The 25,945-nt window shown below is 43.5% G+C and overlaps 1 protein-coding gene across 2 annotated transcripts; it reads left to right on the top strand.

The window, feature by feature from the left end:
• The first annotated feature begins 1,921 nt into the window (after window positions 1–1,921).
• Window positions 1,922–25,461, top strand: MSANTD3 (Myb/SANT DNA binding domain containing 3). 2 transcript variants are annotated; one of them, XM_030828683.1, is made up of 3 exons: window positions 1,922–2,093; window positions 15,419–15,869; window positions 24,310–25,461. In XM_030828683.1, the coding sequence occupies exons 2-3, from the start codon at window positions 15,452–15,454 to the stop codon at window positions 24,717–24,719; spliced, it is 828 nt and encodes a 275-aa protein (XP_030684543.1). In that variant the 5' UTR covers window positions 1,922–2,093; window positions 15,419–15,451; the 3' UTR covers window positions 24,720–25,461. The 2 variants fall into 2 exon arrangements, with proteins under 2 accessions (XP_030684543.1, XP_003260336.1); XM_003260288.3 differs by lacking the exon at window positions 1,922–2,093 and adding an exon at window positions 2,129–2,269.
• Window positions 25,462–25,945: the final 484 nt, after the last annotated feature.

Raw genomic sequence — 25,945 nt, 5'->3', positions numbered from 1 at the left:
TTTCCAGGCTCTCTGGACAATTTCAAGGCCTCCTGGACATCAGACAAATTATTGTTAAAATAATGAATGAGATGCCTGTAATCCCAGCACTTTGGGAGACTGAGGTGGGCGGATCACTTGAGGTCAGGAGTTCGAGACCAGCCTGGCCAACATGGTGAAACCCTGTCTCTACTAAAATTACAAAAATTATCCGGGAGTGGTGGCACATGCCTATAGTCCCAGCTACTTGGGAGGCTGAGGCAGGAGAATTGCTTGAACCCAGGAGGCGGAGGTTGCAGTGAGCCAAGATTGCACTATTGCACTCCAGCAGAGACTATGTCTCAAAACAAAAAAAAAAAAAAAAGAAAAGAAAAAAAAGAAAAGAAAAAGAATGATGATCAGTATAGCTCTTAGTTTAGGGTCTTTATTTTTATTGGTGCTTCTGCCCTGGATTGTTTTTTGAGGGAAGAAAGGGTTGCGTGATTCTTTGTACATAGTGAAAACCTAGGTCAGCTTTTATTTTAGGGCTATGGATAGTGGGAGTTGGGAGGGCAAGCAACAGTCTCAAAAATGTTCAAGGAATTAAAACACAAAAACGGAAAATTGCAAGTGTTGGCAAGGTTGTGGAAACTTGGAACCCTCAAACATTGCTGGTGGGAATGTAAAATGATTCATTCAGCTGCTGTGGAAAACTTTTTGGCAGTTCCTGGAAAAGTTAAACATAGAATTACCCTATGACCCAGAAAGTCCACTCCTAGGTATATATCCAAAAGAACTGGCAACAGGTACTCAAATATGTGTACAGGCATGTTCAGAGCAGCACTATTCACAATAGCCAAAAGGTGGAAATAACCCAAATATCTATCAAGGGATGAATGAATAAACAAATTGTAATATACACATACAATGGGATATTAATCAGCCATAAAAAGGAGTGAAGTACTGATCCACGCCTCAACATGGATGAATCTTAAATACAGGCTAAGTCAAAGAAACGACACAAAAGGCCGCATATTGTATGGTTCCATTTATATGAAATATCCAGAAAAAGGTAAACTCCTAGAGATAGAAAATAGCTGAGTCGTTGCCAGGGTCTGGAGGAAGGAGGGACTGGGGAATTACTGCTTAATGGAGTATGGATGTTTCAGAACTAGATAGAAGTGGTGGTTGTTCAACATTATGAATGTAATAAATGCCACCGAATCGTTCGCTTGTAAATGGTTTATGTTATGTGAATTTCACCTCAAAAAAAAAAAAAAGTTAAAAAGCCCTCTCTGCCTTTCTCTGGGCTTGGAATCTTCCCAGTGGATCCAGGGCAAAGGAAACATCCAGCCACTCTGCGGGAGGGGCAAAGGGTGGCTTGTCCCGACGGTCTGAACTGTTGTGCATGCATTTACACACGCATTAATTCCAACTGAGTCAGCACAGTGTCCGAGACAGGTCCTGGGCTCCAGTGAGCACAGTCGCTGTCCTGGGGGAGGCACATTCCGCAAATTAACAGAAGTTGTGATAAACTCAGCATAGGGGGATTGGCTGTCCCAAGTATCAAGGAGTCCTAAAAGAAAAGGGCCTATTTCAGTCGGGGCACCTGGACTGAACTATCTCGTGTCCATGGCCGCCAAATCCCGTGTGACAAATGTATTCTTTTGTTGTTCATAGAAATAAAACAGTTTTTCAGGCCCCTTCAGGAGCTCCTCTGCAAAGGTGGGGAAAAAAGGCAACTAAATCAGCACGAGGACGTCGGTCAGGAGCGGGGTCGGTGCGGATCGGCAGGTGGGCGGGGGGCACCCCGCGCTCCGCCCCAGTCCCCTGGAGGCCGGCGGCCGCAGCTCGGGGAAGTGGGGACTGGCGCGGGGCCGCGGTCCCGCCCTCCTCTGAGGCGCCGACGGACCAGCAGGCGGCGGGCGGTCCGCGAGGGGGCGGCGGCGTCCGGGCTTTGTGGCCGCTGCGCGCGCGGCGAGGCCTGGCCGGCCGGGGGCGCGCCGCCGCCGCCCGGCGCTCGGGAGCCCGCGGCCCTCCCGGCCGCCCTGCTTGCGAGAGGAGCCCAGGCCGCCCGCGCTCGCGCCTCGCCGGCCCCTCCCCCGGTCGCCGCGGCCGCCGCGCTGCCGCTGCAGGTAGGAGGCTCCCCTTCCGGGCGGGCCGCAGCGGGGCGGGCGCGCGGGTGGGGGGCGCGGGCCGGGCGTGCGGGGGCTGGGGGCCGGCATGGCGGGTTTTCGGGGCGATCCGCTGCGACACCGGCCTTGTAGGCTGGGCGCCGGGCGGCCGCCTCTGCGCGCCGCGATGGGACTCGGTGAGTAGGGCCGGCCTGCTGCCTACAAAGCCCCGGGGCGCGGGCCTCCGGGGGACTCAGTGGCGCGTCCATGGCGGGGAGTGGGGTGGGCTGTGGACTCCTGGGCTCGGGGAGCTGCTTGGGGGGAATCCAGGTGACCCGCAGTACCGCGGTCTTCCCATCCCGGCGTCCCCACTGTGTGCCGATCACTGTGCTCGGCGCTTTTCCATACTTGTCTCCTTTAAGACCCCCAGTGCCCCGCCCGTCCAGAGTAACGGGAGGGATCCCTCACTTGCAGGATGAAGGCCGAGCATCACATCCTTGCTCGACTGACCTTGGAAAAGCTCCTTTACTCCGAGCCGGGGCTACTGTTTCTGTAAATTAGAGGCAGGGGTCGGGGGGCGTGGTATAATATCTACCCTCAGGTACTGTTGTGAAAGATAATGTATGTAAATTATAACAGCTAAATTTTGAGCACTCTCTATGTACCAGGCCCTAGGTACTAAACAGTTGGTATGAATTATCATTGAATCATCACGCTGGCGCTATGAGGTAGTTACTGTAAATTGCATGAATAATCTTTATTTAGGAGTACGAAACAGTGAAGAATTTAGTCTCCCTATTCCGATTCAGGAGGTTGGGTATTTCTTAGGTGTGATAACATTTAACGTTACAGACGTTCCTGCAGTATCGAGGAGAGTAGTTATAGGATGCAGGGATATATTTGTCATACATTTAAAACTGGAGGTAGGATAGAGTGTTCCTTTCAGCATGTCAGAGATGGTTGTATTCCAAGGAAATTGCTGGATACTAATTTAAAAACATAGTTTCTGAGTTAGGATTGAGGACGGCTGTGGGATTCCGGGGCCAGAGAGAGACATGGGATGGACAAGGGGGAGAAGAAGGATTCTGAAGTCCTGGAAGAAGATGTAGAGGAAGGCACCAGGGTTCACCATCCCTCCCGTGCAGCATTGCTGGTCCAGATTTCATCCCTCCCTTAGAGACCCGGGCTAGGGGACAAAGGCTGCTGGGGCAGGGGGTGGGGAGGGATGTTATAGGTTGTCTCTTTTTACTCCCAGGCTGCCAAAAATATTCAGATTGATGGAGGGTGGGGTGATTGGGCCTCCTAAAATGCCATTATCCCTTCTCACAAAATTCTTGTGTTTCAGGGCATGGGGATGCTTGCCAGCCCTAATGCTTGATGAGATGCTTAAAATATAAAGGTCTCACTGATATAATGGAGGAGTGCATTTTCAACGCCATTCACTGGTTTAGAGAAGTAATGGGCCTGAGGAGATTATTTTGGGTTTAGAATGGGGAGAACTAAAAAGGCTTTGGATCCTGAAGAAGGAAGAGATGCAGGAAGGGCCCAGGCACTGCACCTGTGGGGAAAGGCAGGAGAAGAAGGAGCTGAGGACTTCACCCCACCATCTGCAGAATACTCAACAGGCTGTTCAGTTCTCAGCTACTGAGGGGACACCCTTTCCTCTCCCAGTTGGTGATGATTTGTTAATGTATTGTGGAAGATCAAGGGCTGGACTCAGGCACTCCTGTCCCGAGTGAGTAGGAAAGACGTCTAGGAGAAGGGTGTTTTGTTTTTAACCAGGTATTGAAGGAGAGAGTAGGTGGGTACGTAGCGATGGTGAAGGTAGGGAACATCATGCATAGTTGGAAGAGCAATTGCTTTGGACAGATAGACAGTTTGGGGTTTGAATCCTAGCTCTGCCATTTCTTAGCTTTGTACATTTTTTGTGAGGATAAAATAACGTTTTTTCACATACCTGGCGTGCAGTTCAACAAGCACTAGTACCGTTTTCCCTGTCCGTGATAAAATTCATTCAACAAATGTCTGCTGAGCACCAGTCATGTGCTGAGTCATATGTTACATCCTGGGGATACAGCGATGAGTCAGAAATTATGTATTCCCCTGGGAATTTCCCAGTCCAGTGTGGGAGATGGACGCAAAGAGCAAATTGCAAAGAATATGGGAAGTGCTACAGTACAGTCATGTACAACTGGCAGTGAGCTCATAGAAGAGTAACTCATTCTGAGCCAGTGGGAACTCAGGGGCAATCTATATCTAACAAGATGAGTATGAGACTTATGACAGGTTTTTGTTTTTTGTTTTTGTTTTTTTTTTGGGGGTGGGGGGACAGTCTGTCTCTGTTGCCCAGGCTGGAGTGCAGTGACTGCAGTCTCCACCTCTTGGGTTCAAGCGATTCTCTTGTCTCAGCCTCCCGAGTAGCTGAGATTACAGGCGCTCACCACCATGCCCAGCTAATTTTTGTAGTTTTAGTAGAAATAGGGTTTCACCATGTTGGCCAGGCTGGTCTCAAACTCCTGACCTCAGGTGATCTGCCCACCTTGGCCTCCCAAGGTGTTGGGATTATAGGCGTGAGCCACCGCGCCCGGCCATGACACAGGTTTTGAATGCTCCTTTACCACCTAACTTTGATCTCTTTTACCTTTGTCTTGTCTTTGCCCTGCTAGTCTCTCCTCTCTCTCTCAAAAAAAAAAAAAAGAAAAAATCTAGTTGCAGTGTGTGTGTAATTCGTAAGCTGCTTCAAACCCATATTAGAAGGAAGCCATTATAAAGAAAATAAACATAACAGACTGAGTATTAATTGAAGAAGGCTTAACAAAAATTGCATGAGAGTTGGGCTTTGAAGATTGAAAATGGGCTGAGTGCGGTGACTCACGCCTGTAATGCCAGCACTTTGGAGGCGAGACTCTGTCTCAAAAAAAAAAAAAAAAAAAAAAAAAGAGAAATTGAAAATGGGCCCTTGGTGGCCTTGGGGTAAAGGATTCCAGCTAAAGGAAGCCGCATGTTGAGTTTGGTCTGGTTAGGTTGAAAAATACATAGAGAGGATGAGGGGCTGGTGGGGGTGCTATAATCAGGGCCAGATCCAGAAAGGCCATGAATGCCATGTGAAGAGTTGGGATTTTTATCGTTTAGGCAGTGGAAGAGATGTCCGAGGTTAACAAGGAGGCCTGTGGCTTGATCACTGTGTTTTAGGAAGATCCCTGTAGTTGCATGGAAGAAGGGATGGAAGTTTGGGAGACCATTTTAGAGATTAGGTCTGTCCACAGACAAGGGCAGTGAGAATGGGAGAGGAGGGAACAGATGTTTGGGTAAAATGTACTATAGGTCTTGTTAATTAGTCGCATGTGATTGAAGATTACATTGATGTTTCTGCTTTGGGAAGCCAAGTTGATGTGGCTGACATCATCAGAAATCAGGAGATTTTGGTGTATGGGGAATAATTAGTTTGTTTTTGGCTATGGAGAATTGGAGTTTTCTGAGGTGCCCATGATGGGGCGCAGAGGTGGCTGATAGATAATTGGAAATGTGTTTGATGCCAAGGAGAGAGATTGAGGCTTGGAAGAGAGGTTCTTCTATCACTGCCACTTTATTCTTTTTCTTTCTTCTTTTTTTTTTTTTTGAGATGGAGTTTTGCTCTCGTTGCCCAGGCTGGAGTGCAACGGCGCGATCTCGGCTCACTGCAACCTCCACCTCCCGGGTTCAAGCAATTCTCTTGCCTCAGCCTCCTGAATAGCTGGGATTACAGGCATGCGCCATGATACCTGGCTAATTTTGTATTTTTAGTAGAGATGGGGTTTTTCCATGTTGGTCAGGCTGGTCTCGAACTCCCGACCTCAGGTGATCCTCCTACCTCGGCCTCCCAAAGTGCTGGGATTACAGGCATGAGCCACCATGCCTGGCCTTTTTTTTTTTTTTTTTTTTTTTTTTTTAAGAGACAGCATTTTACACTTTCACCTAGGTTGGAGTGCAGTGGTGCAATCATTGTTCACTGCAACCTCAGATCCCTGGGCTCAGGTGATCCTCCCACCTCAGCCTCCCAAGTAGCTGGGATTACAGATGCTCATGCCTGGCTAATTTTTTAATTTTTATTTTTAGAGATGGAGTATCACTGTGTTGCCCAGGGTGGTCTCAAACTTCTGGCATCAAGCAGTACTCCCCCAACTGCCTTCCAAAGTGCTGGGATTACAGGTGTGAGCCACTGTGCCTGTGTCCCCACTCCCAACTTTTTTTTAAAACAAACACTTACTGTGAATCTACTGTGTGCCTAAGATACAAATAAAATGTAGTTCCATGCCTCAGAGCTCACCATCAGATAGGGAGAGCCTTCAGGATATGGATAGATCTCAGTGCAGAGTAATTCTGAGTGCTGCAAGAGGTAAATACTTGGTACCCTTGTCCTACAGAAGATTTGAGAGCCGATGGTTGTAGCTGAAGTGGTGGGAGTGGAGGAGAGTGTACTCAGTAGACGAGAAGCAGGCTGGAGTGGGAACACCTACAGAAGGGGACCTTCTGTTTTTCAACACTGCTTTCTGTGGAAGATACCTTAATAATGATTCCAAAGGCATTTCAGGGAAGTCGTGGGTGGGGATGGTTTAAGATGGAGTGTGGGGAGGGGGAAGGAAGGGGTTAGGACTTTTAAGAACTCTCATCTGGTTTATAAAGGGGACTGTGAGGATGGGAAAGTAGGGAAGCCCTGGCTTTCAACACAAGGCTGGTTCTGCATGCACACAGTCACACTCAGGCGCAGATGATGAAAATAAACATTTCCAAGTTACATGGCTGCCTGGAGTGGGTGGAAAAGTGGTAGAGAGGGAATGCATTAGAGAAAGCAAGTTTAGTGCTAGTTTGACTGGAAAGCTCTCGAAAAGGAAAGAAAGAAGGTGGAGAGGCAGGGAGAGCTTGGGTGAATGGCCATCCTGGGCACACAGGTATGTACATGTGCGGGCAGGTAAGAGTACTGTCCAATTACTCTCATCTCTGGATAAAATGAAATCCTGAAGGCATCATAGTGGTAGTGAGGCTCTTAAAACATTGCCATTTCTACCTCCTTTGAACTGTAATGATATTTGCAAGAAGGAAACGATTATTTTATGATAAATCCTTTGTAAGAGGAGAAATTTAAAATAATAAAACATCTAGCAATAATTAGTAAAAAAAAAATGCAAATGGCAAGCAGGTTGGTTGTGGCATCTAATTCTACAAATATTTATTGAGTGCTTGATGTACACCAGGCACTCTTCAAGGAGCTGTAGTGAACAGATCAGATCACCTGCTTTTGCCATTTCACCTGGAACTGCTTAACTTGCACAGTTAAACCTGTGTAAAGGCCTTAAGCAAAATAACAAGGTCATCTAAAATGCTAAGATTACTTCATTCTGCTGTAATGCTCTCTTTCATTGGCCAGTAGCTCCACCAGTCTCATAAATAATCGGAAAATACCAACTATGTGTCTTTGGCAGTGAACTGTGGAAATTAGATTGCAGAAAAACCATTTTAATGGCAGTGCTAACATGGATGACCAGTACTGGATAGGACTTTAGAGAATACCCCCTTGAGCTTTATAATTTCGAGACGAGGAATTGACAGCAAGTAAAGAAGATGTGCCAAGACAAGTGTCACAAAAATGAATGACAGAGTTGAGAGCAGTGCCCTGGAGTTTTCAAATGGTACAGTCAGGGAGGCTTGAGAGTACCTAGCAAAAAGGGCTTCTTGATGGTGAGGGGGTTCTGAAGTGGGAGAGGGGTTGGAAAGCAAATGATGAAGCCTTGATTTCAGACTCTCCCCTGTTACTAGGGCCTCGGGAAGCCCTGTTTTGCTCTGAGCCTCAGTTTCCTCAACTGTAAAGTGAGAGGATTAGATTGAAGTCCTTCTTTAAAATTTATTTATATTTTTTCTTTTTCTAAAGCTCCACTCTCAGAAGCAGCGGTAGGGTTGGGATTTGAGGCCATGGGTCCAAGCCCATGTCCTTAACCTCTATACTGTACTACCTTTTTTTTCTTGGAGACAGGGTCTTGCTCTGTCACCCTGGCTGGTGTGCAGTGGCATGATCATATCTCACTGCAACCTCAAACTCCTGGGCTCAAGGGATCCTCCTGTCTTAGCCTCCCTAGTAGCTGGGGCTATAGGCACATGCCACCTTGCCAGGCTAGTACTTTTAATTTTAATTTTTATAGCAATGGAGGACTCCCCTTGTTGCCTAGGCTGGTCTTGAACCCCTGGGCTCAAGCAATCCTCCTGCCTTAGCCTCCCAAAGTTCTGGGATTACAGATGGGGATCACCACACCTGGCCAAGGTCCTTTGTAGTTTAAAACAAAGGTTATTTTTGAGGTGTTGAGTCAGGAGACAGGCAAGATACTAGGGTAGCAGACAGCCTTTCTTTAGAGCAAACGGATTGCCCATTACTTGCCAGGCCTTGCTTGTGGGGAGGGCTGCAAGTTAAGCAGTTCCAGGTGAAATGGCAAAAGCAGGTGATCTGATCTGTTCACTACAGCTCCTTGAAGAGTGCCTGGTGTACATCAAGCACTCAATAAATACTTGTGGAATTAGATGCCACAACCAACCTGCTTGCCATTTGCATTTTTTTTTTTACTAATTATTGCTAGATGTTTTATTATTTTAAATTTCTCCTCTTACAAAGGATTTATTGTAAAATAATCGTTTCCTTCTTGCAAATATCATTACACACACCATATATGTCCTTCAGTTCACCCACCACTTCTGAATATGTTAAGTCTTTCCCTCCCGAGTTGTGGCCCTGGTTTGTTCTCAAGCTAATCTAATTTCAGTCTATTCAAGTAGGAATTAAGGTTCCTGTTCTAGATCCCCCCAATTTTGGAGTATGTCCCTAGGCTCATCTCTGTCACTGTGCTTATCACACTGCCTCGTCACCAGCCTATCCCACAATACATGTGCATTATGTCTTCATGGGACTCTGATGTCCTCACTGGTCTGTGATCTCCTTGATCTTAAGGAATACCATTCTCTCTGATGCCTGCACAGAGTAGGTGTTTGGTTAATCCTCATATATCCTCCCTGCCTCTGCTTTCTGTTGATCCCCTACCCTACTGTGGACACATACACATCCTGCTCATTTCTTCCTTTGAAACAGTCTTTGGCTGGGTGTGGTGGCTCACGCCTGTAATCCTAATCCCAACACTGGGAGGCTGAGGCAGGCTGATCACCTGAGGTCAGGAGTTTGAGATCAGCCTGGCCAACATATAGTGAAACCCCATCTTTTCTAAAAGTACAAAAATCAGCTGAGTGTGGTGATGGGTGCCTGTAATCCTAGCTACTTGGGAAGCTGAAGCAGGAGAGTTGTTTGAACCCGGGAGGCGGAGGTTGCAGTGAGCCGAGATCACGCCACTCCACTCCAGCCTGGGCGACAGAGCTAGACTCTGTCTCTCAAAAAAGAAAGAAACAGTCTTTGGTGTGTACTTCCTCTTTTCCAATAACATTGTCCCCACTCAAAGTCCAGGCCTTCTCTTATCAATTATTTATCTGATGATCTCCTTCAACTGTCTCCATTCATATCCTATACATTCTTAAAGATCTAGCTCAAATGTCCTCTTGTTCATGAAGAATGCAAGTGAACCTCTTCCCTCCTCTTCATGCTCAAGGTGCTTTGTCCTCTCTTCTGGTGTCTGTTTCAGCGTGCCTATCATTTTAGTTGTCAGTTTGTGCATGTCAGCACTCTTTCTAGGCTGGAGGGTTCAGCCTGTCCTTGTATCTCCCACATACTCTAGAACAGAGCTGAGCCTTTGGCAGGAGTTGATTACATATTTGTTGAATTGTGTGTGTATGAAATGAAGAGCCAATAACTGGTTATATATACACACACACCATATATATATATACACACACACAGACACACACACACACACATGCACACACACACACTACTATTCTACTTTTGGAAGCAGTTTAATATGGGTGGGAAGAGTATAAAGAACTAAAATTGATTGAAGCTGTAGTCTGTGTTTCTTTATTCATGTTGCAGGACTTTTGCACAGAGGGAATGAGGCAGGGCCAGGATAGCGGGGGAGTAACTCCATTTCACAGATGAAGCATTAGAGGTTGATTGACTTGCCCAAAGTCACACGGTTGGGTGAGGGGTAAAGTCAGGATTTGAGCCCAGGTTTTCTGCATCCAGTGTCTTGGTTCATTTCACCTCACTTTAAGATCAGCAGTCAATGTCCTGAAGTCTGATTTTCCAGTGCCACAGCTCTTCAGTAATGGTACCTATTCTGAGTATTAACTTCAAAGAACTCCCCTTTCCACAAAGAGCAAGAGATGTGAAATCTTGACAAGTTTCTCTAGACTTTGCTCAAACTTTAGGACTTAGTTTCACCCTTGGTGGACTTAAAAATCACTAGATGGTATATTAGTCTTCTCAGGCTGCCGTAATAAAATACCGCAGATTGTGTGGTTGAAACAACAGAAATTGGATTCTCACAATTCTAGAGGCTGAGAAGGCCAAGATCAAGGTGTTGGCAAGTTAGGTTTCATCCTGAGGTCTCTTCTCTTGGCTTGTAGGTGGTGGCCATCTTGCTGTGTGCCATCTTGCTATGTTCTTACATAACCTTCTCTTTGTAAGCCATTGAGGGTAGCGGGGCACGCCAGCTTCCTGGTGTCTCTACTTATCAAGGCACTAACCCCACTGGACCAGGGCCCCATACTTATGTCCTTATTTAACCTTATTTAATTGCTTCCTCAGATGTCCAGTCCCCAAATACAACCACTAGGGAATTAGGGCTTCAACATATGGATCTTGGGAGGAAACAGACATTTAGTCCATAAACAGATGAATTTTTGTTTTAAGTTGGATAGTAAATATATGCATTACAGTATTCTGGTGGTTTAGTCAATGTTAGTGTTTTGGAAATTGTGCTAATTGTTTCCTTCTTGTTCTTCTATGGGTGTTGGAATTGTGCCTTTTTTTAGGCCTATCTATGGGTCTTTGCCTAGCCCAAGGGGAACTTCCATTGCATTTGGATTTTGCTATTTTATGTGACCATTTCTACTTTAATGCAGCTTTTTTTTCATTAAGAGATAGGGTCTCACTATGTTGTCCAGGCTGAAGTGGGGTGACTGTTCACAGGCACAATCATAGCTCACTATAGCCTCTAACTCCTGGGCCCAAGTGATCACCCTGCCTCAGCCTCCCAAGGAGCTGGGACTACAAGCACACCACTATACCCAGCTAATGCAGCCTTTAGTGTACTGTTTTGTCATGTATGATGCTGTGTGCATGGTGGGCTGTTTATGCCTATATCAAAATATCTGCATTTATAAAATGTTTACTGAGAGCCTACTTTGTGAGGGTCACTGGGCTGCTTGTTGCCCTACAACCATGCATAAGAATGGATCATATACTGTCTAGCAGAACAGCAGACACAAGAGATAATGGCTCCTGAGCAGAACTGGGGACAGGGAAGGCCAATCTATCCCTAATAAAAGTTGATGCGGCAGGGAAGGCTTTTTATGTTGTCATTTATAACCAATTATGGACATTGATGAATAGTTTTAAACAAGAGTATCCTTTCTAGCCTCAAAGTTTCTATTAATAAGCATTAATAAGCTTTGCTGGAGAGACCTCTTTGGGAAGTACTTGTTTTTGTGCTCAAGTGGAATGCCAGCATTCCCCGGAGGCATGGACCATGTTAAAGCTCCAAAAGATCACAGTTACCTTTCAAACATACAGTCTTTTTGAGATAGAGTCTCACTCTGTTGCCCAGGCTGGAGTGCAGTGGCTTGACTTTGGCTTACTGCAACCTCCTCCTCCCAGGTTCAAGTGATTCTCTTGCCTCAGCCTCCTGCGTAGCTGGGATTACAGGCACCTGCTACCACGCCTGGCTAATTTTTTTATTTTTAGTAGAGATAGGGTTTCACCTTATTGGCCAGGCTGGTCTTGAACTCCTGACCTCAGGTGGTCCACCTGCCTCGGCCTCCCAAAGTGCTGGGATTACAGGCGTGAACCACCATGCCCGGTCCAAACATACAGTCTTAGTGGATCAAGGGCAGAAATTATTTCAGAGCTCTGGTTAGAGTGAGGAAGGTACACATGGGAGGATTATGGGCCCTAAGTTTGAAATCGGGAGGAGGTGATGGAGGGAGGGAAATGAGTGGGGGAAGAGCCAACAGATGGAGACACACTCCACCTAAATTGCCCTACCCTGGGCCCTTTCCCGGCTGATGATTAGAGTGTTAATGTCCATACTTTGAGTAGGGGAATAGAGGCTATCACTAGGTCTGAAACAAGAGAACTAAGTGGAGCAGAGAGGAGCATGGGCATTGGAGTAAGTCAGACCACTTACTATTTTGTGACCAGAGTAAGTTACTGAGCCACAGTTTTCTTATCTGGGAAATGGGAATAGTAATTGCTTAAGGGAGATAAACAGCCTATTTCACAAGGCTGTTGAAAATCCATAAGGAACCTTTGGGGTGCATTGCCTTGTATCAGAATCCCTTTATAGCCAGGCAGAATGCAACCACAAGGTCCAAGGAGGCCTGCTGTTCTACAAAATTAAGCAAAGTCAATTGGTAACTTTGGATTTACTTAGCTAGTGATTAAATAAAAGCTTAGTTAATAGGCTATTAATGGTCCCCAGGTGTTGGTAATTCTGAGTATTTGCTTTTAAGAGCAGTCGTATAATTTCTTCTGGTACTTTATATATGTAAATATATATATACATATATATGTATTTTTAACAGAAAACATTGAAGTATAACAAATGCTCTCAGAGGCTATTTTTGGGAGGGTTAAATGATATTGCGCATATTAAACATTTGTTACGCCTACAGTAAGGACTCAATAAAAGTTATCTGCTATTATATTATTGCTATCATTATTATTACTCTGAGACAACTGGCCACATGTAGGGCAAGAACCTTTGTGAAATTTAGACTCCTCACAAGTCCACCACCACCTAGTGGCAGCTAGAGGTACTGCACACATCTTGAGGAAGAATTACATTGCTTGGAATTAATTCCATGTAATTTCAGTCCCACTAAGGATCACAGGACCTTTGTTCAGAGTGTGGCTTACTTACCTCACAGCTGAAATTCATATATCATTAATCAGTGAAGTGACATTTTTTACTTCCACAGTTGGCACAGAATAAAAAAACAAAATAGGGAAATGGACATGCTTATGTGCTGTTAATAGAAGTGTAATTGGTGCAACATTTTATAAGGACAAGTTGGGGATATAACATAAGTCTTAAGTGTTTTTATCTTTTGGTGGAGCAGTCCTAGGAATTTATCTTGAATAAATAAAATAGAAAAAAGAGATTTATTTAGAAAGTGTGTGTGTGTGTGTGTGTGTGTACACATACATATAATGTATATGTAAAATAGCATTACATATAACAAAATAGGGAGTAATCCTTTTTTCATTTGTGAATCACAGTTCTTAAACCTCACAGCAGCAATTCTTAGAAGTGGGGAAAGTTGGCATATTGACATCTGGAGCAGAGACATTGAGGTTGGGGAATTGGATCAGAATCTGCTGTGTAATTTAAGAACAGGCAGTGTACCTATTGATTTCCTAACAAAAACTACAGGAGGTAAAGCTGGACATAGACATCTTGGCAGATAGAGATAATACAGAAGAGAGATATTGTACAGGGTGTGTGTTAATAAATTTCAGTTTGGGGAACATTGATTTATAGGGAATAAAAGTATGGGTGAAGATAAAAAATTAACTTGGGACCTTTGAGGAAGAAGGAGCCTGGATTGGGTATCATTGTATGGATATTAGAGCAACATGATCAAAACAGGAGCATGGGAATTTAGCATTATAGGGACACATCCCCGAAGATAAATGTCCACTCATTTAGCTTTGCTCAGGATCTGAGGGCCAAACCACCTTTGACATGTGTGTGTACCTCCCAGTGTCTGATACCTGATGTGTCCAGTATGAATGTAGAGCAGGGTACCTGGTATTTGGAGACACGGATTACCCTCATACTTCATTCTATTAATAACTTTTAGGATGAGGCAGTGCGTAGTGAGAGACCGTGATCAGGTTCTGTCACCCTCATGTAAAGACCACACTCCTTGGCCTCAATTTGAAGGGTCTCTGATCTGGCCCAGTCCTCTCCAGCCTCAGTCAAACAGATTTCAGCCATTCACAACTACAGAAACCCCTTCCCAGGCATAGTGCGTGAGTAGCCGGCTTGAAATAGTTGATTCAAAATTAGCGTACCGTAAACTTAAAAGTCACAGCCTCCCCTGCCTAATTTTTTATTATGGAATTTTAAAACATAACGAAGGTTGAGAAAATAATGAATCCTTGTGTACATATGACCTTTGATTTCAAATTATTCCATTTTCAGCTAGTGGGACTCTTTTCAAGTTGGTTCCTAATTTTTTTTTTTTCAATTCTTTTTTTGAGATGGAGTCTTACTCTGTCGCCCAGGCTGGAGTGCAGTGGCGTGATCTTGGCTCACTGCAATCTCCACCTCCCAGGTGCAAGTGGTTCTCCTGCCTCAGCCTCTTGAGTAGCTGGGATTATAGGCGCACGCCACCACGCCTAGCTAATTTTTGTATTTGTAGTAGAGATGAGGTTTCACCATGCTGGTCAGGCTGGTCTCGAACTCCTGACCTCGTGGTCCGCCTGCCTCGGCCTCCCACATCATATTTTATATTTGATTACATGGTGGCTTCTTTTGTCCTCAGCTGTGACAAAACTTTTGGAAAGCTGTTTAGTTCTAAAACTGGCTAACATGATTTGGGGAAATAATCAGTTCCCTAACATTAAAGAAAAATCAATTAAGAAATCAGAGTCTAGGCTGGGTGCGTTGGCTCACGTCTGTAATCCCAACACTTTCGGAGGCCGAGGCGGGCAGATCACTTGAGGTCAGGAGTTCGAGACCAGCCTGGCCAACATGGTGAAACCCTGTCTCTACCAAAACTACAAAAAAAAAATTAGCCGGGCGTGGTGACAGGCGCCTGTAATCCCAGCTACTCAGGAGGCTGAGGCAGGAGAATTGCCTGAACCCGGGAGGTGGAGGTTGCAGTGAGCTCAGATCGTGCCACTGCACTCCAGCCTGGGCGACAAGAGTGAGACTCCATGTCAAAAAAAAAAAATGTTCAACTTTTCCTTTTTTTGCTGTTATATACCAGATAGTCACAGTATAGCCACAACAATCCACTTTGAAGTAAAACCCCATTCCTAGTACATTTCTAAATATTCTCCAGAGTCCTGAATATCATAATTCAACATTAATGGAAAAGAAAGTACTGTATTTCAGACAAGGGAATCAAGTCAGGAATTAAGCTTCAGTGATTTATAGGCATTGTTTTTGCTGGAGTTGGTAATCATTGCTTCAAACTTCCTTTTACAGGATAGCTAGCGGCCAGGAGAAATATAGTGGAAAATGCAAAACAACGAAATTATAAAGCCTGCCAAATACTTCTCAGAATTGGAAAAGAGCATCCTGCTGGCTTTAGTAGAAAAGTATAAATATGTGCTGGAATGTAAGAAAAGTGATGCGCGAACTATTGCCCTTAAGCAGCGTACCTGGCAGGCACTGGCCCACGAATACAACTCTCAGCCCAGCGTGTCCTTGCGGGATTTCAAACAGCTGAAGAAGTGCTGGGAGAACATCAAGGCTCGGACCAAAAAAATTATGGCCCATGAAAGGAGAGAGAAAGTGAAACGGAGCGTCAGCCCTCTCCTGAGTACCCACGTCCTAGGGAAGGAGAAGATCGCCAGCATGCTGCCAGAGCAGCTCTACTTCCTGCAGAGCCCCCCGGAGGAGGAGCCTGAATACCACCCTGACGCCTCAGCCCAAGGTATCCGTTCCTGATGCCAGTGTGCACGCTGTCACTGGGTACCTGTTTGACATTTTAATTTTAAAATCCTCCATTTTGAGGGAACTTCTAAAAGTGAAACTTTTGTATCAAACTCGATTTTCCTAATTCAAGATCTCAGGATTATATAGGACATTCAAAGTCTCATAGAGGTGGGCCTGGTGGCTCACGCCTGTAATCCCAGCACTTTGGGAGGCTGAGGTGGGAGGATGGCTTGAGCCCAGGAATTTGAGACCACCCTGGGAAACAAAGTGAGACCCCCGTTTCTACAAAACATAGAAAAAAATTAGCTGGGCATGGTAGCATGCACCTGTAGTTCCAGCTACTCAGGAGGCTGAGGCTGGAGGATAACTTGAGCCCAGGACATGGAGGCTGCAGTGAGCCGTTATTGCACCACTGCACTCCAGCCTGGGTGACGGAGTGAGACCCTGTCTCAAAAAAAAAAAAAAGGTAATATACTATATAAAAACAAAAGCACTTGTTTACATCATTGTGCTAGCTCTCTTGGAGACTTTATTATTACTTAAACATTAAGAAAAATAAGGGACTGCATTAATGGAGTTCTTATTAGTGAGGTGCTGCAGTTGCCTATCAGCCTGTCTCAGATATGTTAAACAGAATTGTATGAAGATTTATATTCATCCACTCAATTTCATTTTTTTCAAAAAATATTTTTGGAGGTCCTTATTATTTGCAAAGCATTGCAGTAGGCCACTCAAAAGGCCATATTAAAAGAGTCAACCGGCTGGGTTCTGTGGCTCATGCCTGTAATCCCAGCACTTTGGGAGGCTGAGGCGGGCGGATCACCTGAGGTTGGGAGTTTGAGACCAGCCTGACCAACATGAAGAAACCCCATCTCTACTAAAAATACAAAATTAGCCAGGCGTGGTGGTGCATGCCTGTAATCCCAGCTACTTGGGAGGCTGAGGCAGGAGAATCGCTTGAACTCAGGAGGCAGAGGTTGTGGTGAGCCAGGATAGCACCACTGCACACCAGCCTAGGCAACAAGAGCAAAACTCCGTCTAAAAAAAAAAAAAAAGAACTATTTCAAACTTTAAAAAAATTGCAGAGAATAATATGATAAACGCCTGTTTTAGCATTCACCCAGATTAAAAACCAACATTTTTAGCCATTATACTATTGTGATCCACAGTTTTGGTTTGTGGCACCCCAGGGATCTTGAAAAACTCCAAAAAAATTAAGTTTAATTTATTTCCATTAAAAAGAGAAAAATATGTCATACATAATTCTTAGGGAAAAAAACACTGTCATATAATGAAGGATGCAATGATAGTGTGTCATAGCTTCAAAAGGTTGGAATTTAGGGGCTACTGAAATGTCTCTAGGCAAAGGGAGGGTGGAAATGCACATAGATAAATTTCCAGCAATTCCTGCTTCTTTTCAGACAGGATGTGGCCAGTTTATATAAAAATTCATTGCAGTTTGCAGAAGACAGACATTGAAGCAGAGGATGTTTCCTGGTAGGGGACAGAGGGTTGTTCATAAGGTGCTTCAAGGACCCAGCAAGCACTTCCCCAGGAGAATCTGGTTCTCAGCTTGCAGAATGGGAGATTCAATTGTCAGTTCCTCCAAAGTAGACTGAGCTCTGAGGGACTGGCTCCTGTTAATTAAAAGTAACAAGAAGCAGTCTAAAGCCAGGAATGTTATCTGTGTAGAGTGGAAAAGATAATTGCAGAGTGAATCAAATACATGTTTTTGATTAGCACCTTTTTTTCTGTCCTGTAGACAGACGATCCTGGAGAAGCAAATTATGATCAAAAGTTTGCTTACTGATCATTTGACCAAGGTTAAGTCCAGGAAACCAGTTGGGTAACCATAGTGGTTTATGTTATGAACCTCATGCCTCGATTTCCAGTGTGGGAACCTTGTGTCTGGGTTTTGATCCCTGAGTTCCCAAGCCAAGGTACCTCCTAGCAGACAGTCTATGGGGGCACTGTCAGCTCTCTCTCTTATCCCTCCTCATTGCTGCTTCTGTAGTGCATGGGCCCCCACTGCTAATTAATGGTGTCCTTGTTTTGGAGATGTTTATAGCTTTAGCCAGTTACTTTCTGTTCGTCTCCATCTTGCTGGCTTCAGAGCCATTCAGCTTCTGTGAGGCTGTGGAGGAGTGTGCTGGGGGAGGGAGGGAATGGATCAGCAGGGCTGCTCTTTACATTGCTGATGTTCCCTGGGAGATATTGCTGAGGACCATGCTGGTGTGAGCTGCCTTCTGTTCATTTTGCAAACCTGTGATCCAGATTATTGTGTATTGAATACATAGGGTTATTCTTAGGGGGCCTGGACAGTCTTGTTTCCTTATTTTCAAATTCTGGGGTGGGATCTAGGAAAGTTCATCCCACAATTTTTTTTCTCTTTCTTTTTGGAAGATGTAATTCATTTACTCATAAATGTAATTTATAAATTTTCAGCAAGAAGGGAATAGAGGTACATTCTCGGTGTTTTCCTTGTAGTGACATTTAATAGTGACTCAAGTATAAAGGGATTTATTTTAAATTGGATGTTTGTACATAGATGACACTGGGGACTTCCCTTTTTGCTGGTGATTATTAAAGCACAGCCAAATGCTCCTTGCTCCTGTGTAAAAATACAAAATTAGCTGGGCGTAGTGGTGCATGCCTGTAATCCCAGCTACTTGGGAGGCTGAGGCAGGAGAATCACTTGAACTCGGGAGGCAGAGGTTGTGGTGAGCCAAGATAGCACCACTGCATGCCAGCCTAGGCAACAAGAGCAAAACTCCGTCTAAAAAAAAAAAAAAAAAAAAAAAAAAGAATTATTTCAAACTTTAAAAAAAGTGCAGAGAATAATATGATAAACGCCTGTTTTAGCATTCACCCAGATTAAAAACCAGCATTTTTAGCTATTTTACTATTGTGATCCAGGTCCCATCTGGAGGATGGTGGAGAACCTTGGTGCTTTGTCATTTGGGAAGTGTGTCCAAAGGTAATCTGTTAATACTAGTAGGTAGGGTATTGGAACTCTTTCTATACAGTAAAACAGCTTTGAGTTCATTTTACTCATTTTACATTTCAATTTTCTTTCAAGAAAGAAAAAGGAGCCTGGAATTGTCAATCATCCTTTCTGGGACTTGGTGGGAAAAAGGTGGAAAATCTGCTGTAGAGTTATGGCCCTCATTACATCTTGTGTATTTGACATAAGGAATGTGTGTGTGTGATCTTTCTGTTTCTGACAGTGTACTAATACAGTTGTCACAAGTCACATGAGGCTAATAAGCACTTGAAATGTGGGTAGACCACATTAGGATGTGCTATAATTGTGCACACCACATTTTGAAGACTTAGTACCAAAAAATGTAAAAAAACTCATTAAATAATTTTTATATTGTTACATGTTGAAATGATAATATTTTAGATATATCAGATTAAAAAATGTATTACCAAAATAAAGTTCACCTTTTTTTATTTTTCTAATGTTGCACTGAGGATATTTAAAATTATATAAATAGCTTATATTGTATTTTTGTTGGACAATACTGTACCAGTACCTTACAGGGTACCTGTTACAGAATTAGGTTGGAATTTATGATAAAACTGTTAAACAGGATGGCCTCTAATAGTATTCCACTAGAGGCCTCTCTGCAACTACTTTTTGGTATGAGATAGTTTCAACTGTGTCATCTTGATCACTGTCCCTTGGATATACTTAGCTTTGTCAATGACTTTCTGAAAATGTCCATCTGTATTTGAACATACCAGTCTTAAAATTTAAGTATAACACTTAGGAATATATTAATATTTGCAAAAAAACCCCAGTATTTCCTCCTTAAATATATTAAAACAGTTTACACCCTGCAGATTTTATGATGTGTGATAATTTGGCTTTGACACTTATCTTCCATTATTTTGAGGGAAACTGTGTACAGAACCAACTAAGGGAGCCAATAAAATTCACTAGGAGTGGCTGCGAGGCTAGGATGACCAAAGGTCAAATACATTTAAGAAAACTAAGCTTTGGAGTAGCACCCAGATGTCTTAAGATAATTTATATTTAATTTCACATTCTATGCTATAAAGTGATACTTGATAACTGTGAACATTTCTTAATAAATGCCATTATTATTATTGTTCAATCCTAATCTTTGGGGGTGAGATCTCTGGTACCAGAGGGCTGAGTTACATTTCCAGTCATGGCACACCAGCCTCACTGGTCTGGGAAAAGCCTTTCTTTTGTTGGTTATGTGTTTGTTCCATTTTTATTCCATTCTTGCATTCTCTTCTCCTGCACCTGAATCATCATCCTAACGCCCTTGCATATCCTTTTACATGTGATTTGTGTGCATCTATTCCAAATTTATGTAGATTTGAATTTGTGCTAGGGATACCATTTTCTCTCTTTTTTCACTTAGAATACTATTTTTAAGATCAATTCCTGGGCCGGGCACAGTGGTTCGCGCCTGTAATCCCAGCACTGTGGGAGGCCAAGGCGGACAGATCATCTGAGGTCAGGAGTTCAAGACCATCCTGGCCAACATGGCAAAACTCCCATCTTTACTAAAACTACAAAAATTAGCCGGGCCTGGTGGCACACACCTGTAATCCCAGCTACTTGGGAGGCTGAGACAGGAGAATTGCTTGAACCCCGGAGGTGGAGATTGCAGTGAGCCAATATTGCACCACTGCACTCCAGACTGGGTGACAGAGCCAGACTTCATCTAAAAAAAAAAAAAAAAAAGATAAATTCTCATTGCAGTGTGTAAGTCTAGTTTCTTTCTCTTAATGTGTTATATATACTCCATAGCATGCATCCACACATCTTATTTATCCCCGTTCCCAGTCAGCTCTATTTCCTATATCTGGGGTTTGGCCTGTTTACAGTTTCCTTCCCATCCTTTTGCTGTCATAGTAGGCTTTTCCTGCTGATATTAAACTTACTCCAGTTGTCCAAGCGAAGGAACAACCCCTTGGCTTTCCTGGTCCCAGGAAATCTGTTGGGATTTCCTACCCTTTTTGCATAAGATTGAGTTGTTTTCTCCTTCAGGTGGCTTTGTTTTACCTCTGAGAGAGATTACATGGTGTGTATTTGCAGCACAGTGGCATTCCTAGGCTAGTCTTTTTCCAATTAAGAGGAGATTCTTCCCATCTGAACAGTAGTTTGTATTCATTGGAGCTAATATGTGTGTGAAAGTTAATTAACTATACCATTGAGCCTCTTTAGTTTAAAGCCCCATTTTCTGCCAGAGTCTTCTTAAGAGTCCTGGCTTTTTTTTCCTTTAAAATTTGGATGTTAGCACACATTTAAACTAAAAATAATAGTTTTAAAGAAGAGTCATTTTTCTGCTCCCGGACACAAACATACTGTCTTTTTACATTCACAGTTCTAGAAATTTAGAGATCAAAATGCAGAATACACACCCATATTCTTAATAAGAGATGGTTTTGTAGTGGATACAATTTGGAGGCTGCATTTTAAGATATGCAGGTGATCAGCTGAGCAAGTGGAAGAGTGGGAGGCTGATTATTGTAGTGGTTGAGTTTGGATTTTGGAGTCATACAGACTTAGGTTAGAATCCTGGTTCTTTCAACTAGTCATGTGACCTTGGATATCGTATTTGGTTTTCTATAATAGTACCTCCCTCATAGGGTAAGGATTAGATGAAGTAATGCTATAAAGCACTAGCCTAGGACCTGGTTAGCTGCTCAAAAAACAGTAGGTGCTATCAACATCATCGTCATCACCATATCATCATCAGGTCTCTAAAGCCTGGAATTGTTGAGATGAAAGTGAGCATTTAGAAATTGGAAGAGGCTGGCGCAGTGGCTCATGCCTGTAATCCCAGCATTCTCGGAGGCCGAGGCGGGCAGATCGCTTGAACTCAGGAGTTTGAGACCAGCCTGGGCAATATGGTGAAACCCTGTCTCTACCAAAAATACAAAAAATTAACCAGGCTTGGTGGTGCATGCCTGTAGTCCCAGCTAGTTGGAGGCTGAAGTGGGACGGTCACTTGAGCCTGGAAGCCGGAGATTGCAGTGAGCTGAGATTGTGCCACTGCTCTCCAGCCTGGGTGACAGAATGAGACCCCATCTCAAAAAAAAAAAAAAAAAAAAAAAAGAAGAAGAAGAAATTAAAGAAATTGGGCGAGACAGCAGCATTATGAGGGGATGAACTTTAAGGACTCAGAGGAGTATCCAGAACTATCCCCTGGAATGAAATCAAAGAGAAAAGAGACTAGAAGTACCACAAAATGTCTAATGTGTCCAGTCTTCAAAGAAGACATTTTCAGATCCAAAACTAGAAAGGAAACAGGTGAGGTAATGCTCTTTGCTGTTGAAACTCACACCTGAGGGCCCTATTCTCAGTGTTAACCCTCTCCCATTCCTTTGTCCTGTGCCTTGGTTACCCACACAGAGCACTGTTCCTTCTCCGTTGGGCATATTGGGAGGGATGTGACCCCCAGGTTATTCACCCCATACACATTTCTTACATGCCCAGCACTATACCAGGCCCTGTGCTGGGTTCTCCATGAAGATGAGCAGAAGCAATCTCTCTCTTCAAAGTACTCAGAGACTTGAAAGGGAGGTAAACTGCCAGTTTTAACAAGTGTTCTGCCAGAGGTAGGCCCAGGAGGCAGTGGGAGCATGAAGGAAGAGCTATCTTTGAGGCCAGAGCTGTCTCCAGGAAAGATTTCCAAGAGACATTTTCATTATTTCTGGATGGCACAGAAGTACTTTTTTTTTTTTAACCTTCTCTTCCAGAAGTGAGATTTTTACCTTACCTTTTCTTTAATCATAATTAGGGACCAGTTGTGGTTGTTACTTTACCTCTTGGAGTGGAATAATTAAACAGTAGCCATTTTCCTTTTATTAACAGGCTATTGTGAGTTAGGTTTCCCCCAGTAGCCATGAACATTCCCAGCATCTCATCTTCCAGAATAATGGAGTGGACGTAATAATGTAATCAACTATGTTAATAAATTGGCATTGTTTTTCTCCAAGGAGAAGATGCTAATTATTGGAAATGTAAAGCTTCTCAAGAAAGCCTTAGAGTCACAGCTAGAAGACTCCATGGGTTAGTGGAGTTATTGGTTTCCTTATTGCAACTCCCTTAATTGACACTGATGTTACTGCTCTATTAAAAAATCAGGGCAAACATAGCACCTACCAAACGTGGTATCCTTTTGCATCCATATACTCTTCCCTTTATATTCAAGGGTTCAGCCAATAAACATTTACTAGGCATCCATTGTGTACCAAACAAAGTAATTAGTACCCAAGCATTAAAAAAAGAGAACGTCATGGTGCCAAAACAATACTAGTGTGTGTTAAGTTCTGTAACAGAAGAGTACATACAAAGGAGAGACCTGAGGTTTCACAGAGCAAGCGGCATTGGTTTTCGATGAGTAGGAGTTGGGGGGAGGTTAAAAAAGCGAGACGACAGTAAGTGGAGGGACAGATAGCCTAACTTGAAGCAGAGGGAACAGTGAAACAGAATTATGAAAAAAATCATGACCTTATAAAGGATGTGAGTAGCTTGTGGTAGGACTGAAGGGTGCACAGGGCATTTGGAAGAGTCAAACAAGAAAGAAAGGAAGGTTGGAATCAGGTTATGAGTTTACGTAGGGCAGATTAAGAACAGAGCCACAGATGGGAACCCCCAGGAGAATATGAAAAGGTAACAGGTGAGTAGAGCAAGAGTCTCTGTACATCAAGAAGACTTGAGAAGGAGCAGTCAGGGGAAGGTAGCTTAGAAATTAGGAGAGTCATGGTTCAGAAGCTAATGAAGGGAAGAAATTTCAAGGATAGTCAAGTACCAGGGACAGGTTAAATAAGAGGGACATTGAAAATTCCCCAAATGGCAGTGCTGGAGAGTAAAGAGAAAATGTATGTGAGGGAGTTAAGCCAGGGAATGCAGACTCATCTTTCAAGGAACAGCATTTACAAGATGGCTCTCCAGGGTAAGGGCTAACACCTGTGACCAGGAAACAGCACTATCACTCTTGCAAAGATTACACATACGTGTTCATAGCTGAATGAGAAGTTGGCAAAGGGTGATCAGACTGATAGAGAACTTAATTTGAAGATCCACACTGGTCTTGCATTGTGGTCCTCTGCTCATCAGAGTTGGGCACATTTCAGTTTAGAATATCAACATAACAAGGTCTCTGATTCTTGATATGCTTGGTTTCTGACCACTGATCCCATACTTTGAAGTTCTAGAAATAACCTAACAAAATCCCTTGTCATTATTTCTTAAGAAAAAATTGCTTTTGATTTGTGGGTTTTTAAAAAGTCAAGTGTGGCTAGGGTCCCTGTAGACACGAAGACCAAAGCAGACATGATTTTAGATACATCCTGTAATGAAGGACCCTGTCATTTGAAATAGGATTGTTTTTTTTTTCTCTGCCTGTAAAATCTTTGAACATATGTTTTCTGCTACTGTTTTTCAGAATCATTTGCTGTTTCAAATAGAGAACTGTGCGATGATGAGAAAGAGTTCATACATTTTCCAGTATGTGAGGGGACCTCTCAACCTGAACCCTCGTGTTCAGCTGTCAGAATAACAGCCAATAAAAACTACAGGAGCAAAACCTCTCAGGAAGGTGCTTTAAAAAAGATGCATGAGGAAGAACACCATCAACAAATGTCCATCTTACAACTGCAACTGATACAAATGAATGAGGTGCATGTGGCCAAAATCCAGCAGATAGAGCGAGAGTGTGAGATGGCAGAGGAGGAACACAGGATAAAAATGGAAGTTCTCAATAAAAAGAAGATGTATTGGGAAAGAAAACTACAAACTTTTACCAAGGAATGGCCTGTTTCCTCATTTAACCGGCCCTTTCCCAATTCGCCCTAAGACTTTGGGGGTGGCTCTCTTGTAATTAATCTGTGTTGGCAAAGAATGTCTGGAACATGGACTTGCGGTCAGTAACCTGTAACAGAGCTACAACTAGGAAAATTAGAGTGGTAGTAGTCACTTATTTAAGAATTCATTCAGGTAAACAGCTGCACCCTCTGTACCCCTTAAGTGGCAAAGAAGCTGTTATAGTCTTCTGAAAATTATCACTGAGTGCTATAATTCTGAATGTAATGTCTCTTAATTAGAATTCATACAAGAACCACGTGTGAGTGTTGTTGTTGTATTTTTTTTTAAATCAAATGCAAGTGTGACTATAAAGGAGTGTGGCTGATTTTTTTTTTCTTTTTTCTTTTTAAACAGACAGCAGAACTTTTCTATCCAAATGAATGCCCTCCCATGGAAAGTGGCTGTCCTGGGAGGCTACACGTTTCTCCAGTGGTGATGCTGTTGCTCAGAACTTGCTAGAGGTCTTTAGGGAACCTCCGTGAGACCTGCAGCACCTTTTTAATTTTCTCAGTGTCATCCTCTGAGTATGGATTTTCTGTTTTTAAACAGCCTTTTCTAATGTGGCTCATAAACCACCTTTTAAGGCCTTTCCCCAAAGAGGAATTCTAAATAAGTCTCCAACAATGGTAGTTTTGTTGGAACTAAGGATGTAACTACTTGGAGGGAGAAATGTTCGTTTAGATTTCTACATTCTGTTATGTTGGTTTTATTAAAAAAAAAAAAAGACTTGCAATTTTATAGTCACACTGTGTATGTTTTTTAAAGGTGCTGCCTTCCCAGCTGTGCTCCAGTTTTTCTGTTCTCTCTCTAGTTTCCTCCCAGCTTTGTACTACTAAGTTGATGGTTGCCCTTGCTTTTAGTCTTTAGCTACTAAAGGAAAGGCCCTTCCCTCGCCATGCTCATGGTGCTAGCCAGTAGTAATGCTTTGTAGCTGGCATTACATAGTTAGCATTGGGCCTTTTGAGAATCCATTACCAACATATTCGGAAATATGGATTGATAAATGGATATTTTGACTGATCTGCAGTATAGCTTCTCTTGTAGCCTCTTGTTAAAAACAGTCCTGGGAGTTGGGGACAGCAGTAGCTGGAAGTAGCAAAGTGACACTTAAGTGCCAAGGCAGATCAGCAGTTTCTGACAGTGAGCGTTCAAGGCCATGTGGTGGGGAAGGAGGAGTATATGTGGCAGAGTCCACATAAGTGGTATAGGCCTTGGAG

Source organism: Nomascus leucogenys, chromosome 1a (genome assembly GCF_006542625.1).
Source record: "Nomascus leucogenys isolate Asia chromosome 1a, Asia_NLE_v1, whole genome shotgun sequence".
Taxonomy (NCBI): Eukaryota; Metazoa; Chordata; class Mammalia; order Primates; family Hylobatidae; genus Nomascus; species Nomascus leucogenys.
Note: the sequence above shows the minus strand (reverse complement) of the source record. Positions and strands in the feature narration are given on the sequence as shown.

Excerpts from the sequence above, each read along its gene's own strand:
- MSANTD3 (XM_030828683.1), top strand. The coding sequence starts at position 15,452 with ATGCAAAACAACGAAATTATAAAGCCTGCCAAATACTTCTCAGAATTG. Across the intron at positions 15,870-24,309 it reads CCCTGACGCCTCAGCCCAAG|AATCATTTGCTGTTTCAAAT; the intron begins GTATCCGTTCCT and ends ACTGTTTTTCAG.